Source organism: Solanum verrucosum, unplaced genomic scaffold (genome assembly GCF_900185275.1).
Source record: "Solanum verrucosum unplaced genomic scaffold, falcon-dt-bn FXZP01000079.1, whole genome shotgun sequence".
Lineage (NCBI taxonomy): Eukaryota > Viridiplantae > Streptophyta > Magnoliopsida > Solanales > Solanaceae > Solanum > Solanum verrucosum.
Window position 1 is genome coordinate 4,061,255 of NW_026020368.1, and position 6,991 is coordinate 4,068,245.

Genomic DNA, 6,991 nt, shown 5'->3' on the forward strand with positions numbered 1-6,991 from the left:
ATGAACTATTTTTATAATATGGTATATCAATCCATGTTTCCTAATTAATGTTATGTTTGGTAACTTTTAGCTGCTTCGTATAAAAATTAACATATCAAATAGGGTAATTGATAATGTTACATAGTTAAAAAAAAAGTTAGAATAAATTTATATTTATTTAGTTATAAAAATAAAATAAAATAATCAATGTAAAAATATTAAATGTTCTCTTACTTACAGTTACAAAGCTCTAATAAGGGGTTTCAGTGGGATGATTCGGTCGGTTATTCTTAAAAAATTATGCCATTTCATTTTTTTGGGTATTTTATAATCAACAAAAATTAATTTTTTTATAATCATCTCAATCATATTGATTTCTCTTCGATATCGATAAGGTTATGATCCCTAAATACATAAATCTTGCAAATGTGAAATTGTTATGATTGAATATTTATTATTTTATTTTATTTTTAAAAAAACCCATAACATTACATGAAGCAAATTATCTTCAAAAAAGTTTAAATCATTGAAAAGAATCCACCCATATAGCATGAAATAGCGCAAAATAGAGTAGTACGAGTGGTACCATTTAATTGTAATTAAAGTTTTTTCTTTTCTGTTTTCCCACCTGATGTTCGAAGTTCACATTGGAGTTCCGACTAAATTTGGATTATGCTCTCCAAGGCCCATTCGGGGGTGATGCTCCCAACAAGACTTTTTCCATACCCAGGGCTCGAACCCAAGACCTCTGATTAAGAGTACAACACTCTCATCAGTTCATTACAACCAATGTTGGTTGTAATTAAAGTTTTTCTCATTAGTAGGTATGTTTATTTTAGGTGAATATTTATTAGGAGTATAGAAAAGTATTTGAAAATATTCTTAAATTATTAATTTTTATTTTTGGACTATTGATAGTTTTACAATTTTATTTTATTTTATGTATTTAGCTAAAATTAGATATACTTCCAACATGACATAACAAGTCATCTCAAACTGTGGTAGAAATATAAATTCTCAATAAAAAAATGGAGAAAAGTATTGAAAAAACCACTATATTTGGTGAGAATTGGGTACATGTCATTTATGTTGTAAGATGAGAGGATAAATAAATTTAATTAGCCAACTAAGTAGGTGTTTTCAAAGCAATTAATAATTTAGAAATAAACCTAATAATTCACGCCAAATTTAAGAGTATTTTCATTTCGTTTCACAATAAAAGTAAATTTGGTGTCTCTACATTTCTAACGGCGAAATTTCAGCTTCACCTTCGCGGTTTCCATGGCCCCGTCCGGCCAACCAGTATGTTTGAGATACTGTTCCGTATGAATTTTCTTCACGCGCCTCCGGTAGCGCGTGCATTTTCCACCATTGGCACGTGGGCTATTTCACTCCACCCTTGTCAAAATATATATTATTCCCCGGTTATCTATGTAGATGGAGAGAGAAAGATAGCAATAGATTTTGAAAGAATTAAATAAAATAATAATAATGGAGTCTAATAGATGGAAAAAATGACTACTTTATTGACCAAAAGTGCGTCCAAGTTCTCTTCATGTAAACCTACCCCCACACCCTCCTTTAGATTCTTCTCCTTTGCTTCCATTTTCTTCTTTCCTACAGCAAACAACGGCGCCAACAAAACCTCTTCTTTATCTCTCTTCTTTCTCTCTCTATATATCTATATATATATTTATATGGTTTGTAATGGCAGTCTCTTTCTCTCTATTTGTACTAGTACAAGACACTTGCGTATTTAAATTCCTTCAGAATAATATTAGAAGTTTCATTTGTTAGCCAGTAAGAATATTGAGAGCTTCTTCTCTATATTTCTGTTTTTTTTTTTGTTTCAGTTTGGGGTTTGCATAAGGGAAGTGATGAAGTGAAAACCCGGTTTTGCCCCTTAATCACCTCTAGTTTTGTGGTGGTCGGGGTGGGGTTGGTGCCGGAGATCGGAAAAACTGAAAACGGGTTGTAATGTGGTACCGGTTTATGTAGTGGGTGCATTGGGTTTTTGGTTAGTTTGGGTTTGTTGATGATACCAATGCATGTGAGGGGAAATGGAGTTTCGGATAAGAAGATGATGCCTATTCTTGGGATCTGCATGTGGGGGAACGATAGGATCTCAGTATTGGATTGGCTTCTTCTGGGTTTTGCTCTCCAAGAGAGGATGTCCATATTTATTCTTCCTTCTGGTAATTATGCTCTGCAATTTCTTTTCTGGTTTTACTTTGAATTTCATGTTTATTTTAATGGTTTACTTTGATCTGCTTTTTGTATTTGGGTTAACGTGCATAGTGGATTTATGACTCCTATCTGTAATTAGGGTGAATAAAATAGTTATTTTGAAAAATACTAATTATGCAAGTTAATATTCTTTTTTCAACTTGTAGGACTAGTTTTGTCTTTGAGACTGTGCTCTTGGGAAATTATGTTTATATTATTGCAAGTGGCTGTTGGTGCATGCATTTGTTTCTATTCCTGTATGTAATGATGTCATGATGCCATTTTTTAAATTTAAAGGTGTTTTCATTTCATGTTCTTGGCTAAGACATTTTTTAACTGGAAATGAAATTGACAACTTGTTTCATGCATATGTGATTTTGTTGGATTTGTCAGGTTTATGATTCTTGATTAAGAAGCGTTGGTGCTGAAATGGAAATTTAATATAGTAAATGGGCTGAAGACGACTTGCTCAATGTTGAGGACGTTAGCATCAGCTTTGTTGGTGTTGTCGTTCTTTGTTTCCTTATCGGCTGCTGATAATGGTTTCCCGCGATGTAACTGTGATGATGAGGGATTTTGGAGCATTGAGAGTATCTTAGAGTGCCAAAAGATTAGTGATCTCTTTATTGCGATTGCGTATTTTTCCATCCCAATTGAGCTCCTTTACTTTGTCAGCTGTTCTAACTTTCCATTCAAATGGGTGCTCTTTCAATTTATTGCATTCATTGTTCTGTGTGGGATGACTCATTTGCTCAATTTCTGGACTTACTATGGCCAACACCCGTTTCAGCTTATGCTTGCTTTAACCATTTTTAAAGTCCTCACTGCACTGGTATCCTTCGCCACGGCTATAACCCTTATCACCCTCTTTCCTATGCTGCTTAAAATCAAGGTGAGGGAATTTATGCTGAAAAAGAAGACTTGGGATCTTGGTAGAGAAGTTGGATTAATAAAGATGCAAAAAGAAACTGGATGGCATGTTCGGATGCTTACACAGGAGATTCGAAAGTCACTTGACCGTCATACAATACTTTACACAACTCTGGTGGAGCTATCCAAGACACTGGATTTGCACAACTGTGCTGTTTGGAAGCCCAATGAGAATAAAACTGAGATGAACCTAATTCATGAGCTGAGAGACAATAGCTTTAATAGTGCATATAATTTACCTATCCCGAGAAGTGATCCAGATGTTATACAGATTAAGGAGATTGATGGAGTAAAGATACTTGATGCCGACTCCCCACTTGCTGTTGCGAGTAGTGGAGGGAGTAGGGAACCAGGAGCTGTGGCTGCAATTAGGATGCCAATGCTTAAAGTGTCGAACTTCAAAGGTGGAACTCCTGAACTTGTCCCAGAATGTTATGCTATACTGGTTTTGGTTCTACCTGGTGAACAAGGTAGATCGTGGAGCAGCCAGGAAATTGAGATAGTCAGGGTTGTGGCTGATCAGGTTGCAGTGGCTCTGTCCCATGCTGCAATTCTTGAAGAGTCTCAGCATATGAGAGAAACATTGGAAGAGCAAAACCGAGCTCTGCAACAAGCAAAGCAGGATGCACTGAGGGCGAGTCAAGCAAGGAATGCATTTCAGATGGTTATGAGCCATGGTCTGAGAAGACCCATGCACTCAATATTGGGTCTGCTCTCCTTGTTGCAAGATGAGAAATTGGGTAATGAGCAGCGGCTTCTTGTGGATTCAATGGTTAAAACCAGTAATGTTGTGTCAACCCTAATAGATGATGTGATGGATACTTCAACAAAGGACAACGGTAGATTCCCTTTGGAGATGAGACATTTTCAGCTACATTCCATGATAAAAGAAGCTGCTTGTCTTGCCAAGTGTTTGTGTGCTTATAGGGGTTATAATATTTCAATCGAGGTTGACAAATCTTTGCCAAATCATGTTCTTGGTGATGAAAGAAGAGTTTTTCAAGTTATTCTTCATATTGTTGGAAATCTTTTGAAGGACCCCAATGGAGGTCTTCTCACATTTAGGGTTCTCCCAGAAAGTATAAGTAGGGAAGGCATCGGTGGAGCTTGGAGAACAAGGAGGTCAAACTCATCTCGTGATAATGCCTATATCAGGTTTGAAGTTGGAACAAGCAATAATCATTCTCAGCCAGAGGGGTCCACGTTGCCACATTACAGGCCAAGACGCTGCAGTAAGGAGATGGATGAAGGCTTGAGTTTCACTGTGTGCAGAAAGCTGGTTCAGGTATTCTATTTCTAAATACCAGCATCTGAGTATGCATATTCTGGAGTTTATAAACCCAACTGTTTCATTTGGTTCTAATCACTTCCTTCTCTGGTAATAGTACACTCAACTTTGATAAAATCATCCTGTTATAGGTTAAAAGAAAATAAAGTTATTATTACAAAGGCAAAATGATATTAGGCAGACTACTTTTGAAATTTCTCCTGCAATTGGATGAGACCTTTTAAATTGTGATTTCTAGATGGCGTAAACTACTACAATTTCCATGTTAAAGAAGATAGAGCAATGCCATGACCTTGATTGCCTGTCATGTAATTAAATATGTCATTTTCCTTGTGACTGGGAAATATGATATTAAAGTTGCTTAAGGTTTTTTTTTTTACGGAGCTTTTAACCCCAGTTGTTTGGGAATGAAATCTGAAACCACACATAGAAGTTGGTAGTACCCTAGTACTTGTTCTCTTTTTTCTCCCTTTGACTATAATTTAAGTGCATATAGTTTTGGTTTGGGGTAGGCACTAACATCATTCTGATATGCAAATATGATGGAACAGTTGATGCAAGGAGACATCTGGGTAATCCCAAATCCAGAAGGTTTTGACCAAAGCATGGCTGTCGTTCTTGGGCTTCAACTGCGGCCATCAATTGCCATAGGCATTCCTGAATATGGGGAATCTTTTGATCATTCGCATCCACACTCACTCCTCCAAGGAGTTAAAGTTCTGTTAGCAGATTATGATGATGTGAATAGAGCGGTAACAAGTAAGCTACTTGAAAAATTGGGATGCAGTGTTTCTGCAGTTTCATCTGGACGTGACTGTATTGGTGTTCTTAGCCCTGCTGTATCCTCATTCCAAATCGTCCTTTTGGATCTTCACCTGCCTGATTTGGATGGCTTCGAAGTAACCATGAGAATTCGGAAGTTTGGTAGCCGCAACTGGCCATTGATAGTTGGTTTAACTGCGACTGCTGATGAAAATGTTACTGGAAGATGCCTGCAGATTGGAATGAATGGACTTATTCGTAAACCAGTGCTATTGCCAGGGATTGCTGATGAGCTTCAGAGGGTTCTGCTACGGGGAAGTAGAATGATGTAATGATGTTGACGGTGCCTTATAGGAGTGGAGTTTATAAGGCAGGGCTTCATCAACAACCTAATGCTAGATGTGCAAACGAAATTGCTTGGACCACTTCCCACCCCTGAAGATTCCAGCATACAGATGTAACATACATACAATCTTTGAAATCAAAATGGTACAAAAAATATATCGTCTTTTCTACTCTCATAAAACTCAGCTCTAAAGGATTTGAGCCAGGTTTGCCCATTCTACATGTTATTGATCTTAGCAACTCAGAATTTAACTAATCTGTTCTTAGAACTGAAGTATATACTGTTGAGAAATGACTCGAGAATAGCTCCATTTCTAAGTGTTCTGGAGCACTATTATTGCTATTAGATTTGCATTTGCAGGAATATCTGTTGCGAATTGAAAATTTTGTGTGAAGAATGTTCAAAAGGCCGGTCTAAAATGTAGGCTTATATGAATATGCATTCACAGCTATACTAAAATACTTCATTAAGATGAGACTTTAAACATAATTCTAGACTACGATGAAGCTGGTTAATTCTTGCACTTAGATTTATCCTTTAGATTGTGCACTTTTAGTTCCACTGATTGAATAATTTCCGTTAACTGGAATTTAAAGTTGACGAGGTGCGGTGTGATTGTCACTGATATCCTCAATATTGTCTGATTTTGATCTTTATGTATATTAGCTAGGTGGTTGTGAGTTCTTCACTTTTCAAGTCATGCTTGTTTCCATAATGTTATTACCATTAAAATGGAAGATATTGGCAAGTCTACAATGCTAACTAGAAAGTTATTCTAGATTGAGTGTTTACCTTGTGTCTAAGGATGTATGTACACTACATGTCAACAAATTCTTTTGTTTAAATCCCTCCCCTATGAGCTTTCCTAAGTACCTTTTTGCTCTATTGTTTGCTGCTTACCATCTGAGCATCCCTTCTTTTCTACATGTTAAAAATTTATCTTTTACTAATAAAAAAGATGAAATTAAATCCACTTGGTTTCCTTCTGAGTGTGTTGATTTGGAGAACATTTTTTGAATATTTTCTTTAGGAAAAATAGTTTCTTAAAAATGAGAAAAATAACTTTCTTAATAAATGTGAAGTAGGGAAAACAAGTTTCATGAGTGACATTTTATATTTATTGCATTCTCTCCTTCCACCCAATGTCCCCAATCCCTACGCCTTGAGTCTTGATCATCCCACTCTTGAGGCCCCCTCACCCTAATATTGTTTTTCTAGATTATATATAAATGCTTTTGGGATAATATCTTTTTTCTTACTTACCGACACTAGAAAATAAGTAAGAAATTTAATTTAACTTTCAAAACAATTTCCAAGGAAAATATTCTCCTTCATAGCAAACAAAACCGAATTCGTGTTCACTTTTTTATAGTACGAGTCCCCTTAATTTTGGTTCCATTGGGTGGCAAAATCAAACCCAATTTGCCCAACTTGCTCGTTTATTAGCTCAATCCATTTCA

General features: G+C 36.2%; 1 protein-coding gene across 1 annotated transcript; it reads left to right on the forward strand.

The window, feature by feature from the left end:
• Window positions 1–1,642: 1,642 nt before the first annotated feature.
• On the forward strand, window positions 1,643–5,894 carry LOC125838148 (ethylene receptor 2-like). The gene is made up of 3 exons (XM_049517210.1): window positions 1,643–2,174; window positions 2,599–4,420; window positions 4,975–5,894. The coding sequence occupies exons 2-3, from the start codon at window positions 2,678–2,680 to the stop codon at window positions 5,515–5,517; spliced, it is 2,286 nt and encodes a 761-aa protein (XP_049373167.1). The 5' UTR covers window positions 1,643–2,174; window positions 2,599–2,677; the 3' UTR covers window positions 5,518–5,894.
• The last annotated feature ends 1,097 nt before the right edge of the window (window positions 5,895–6,991 follow it).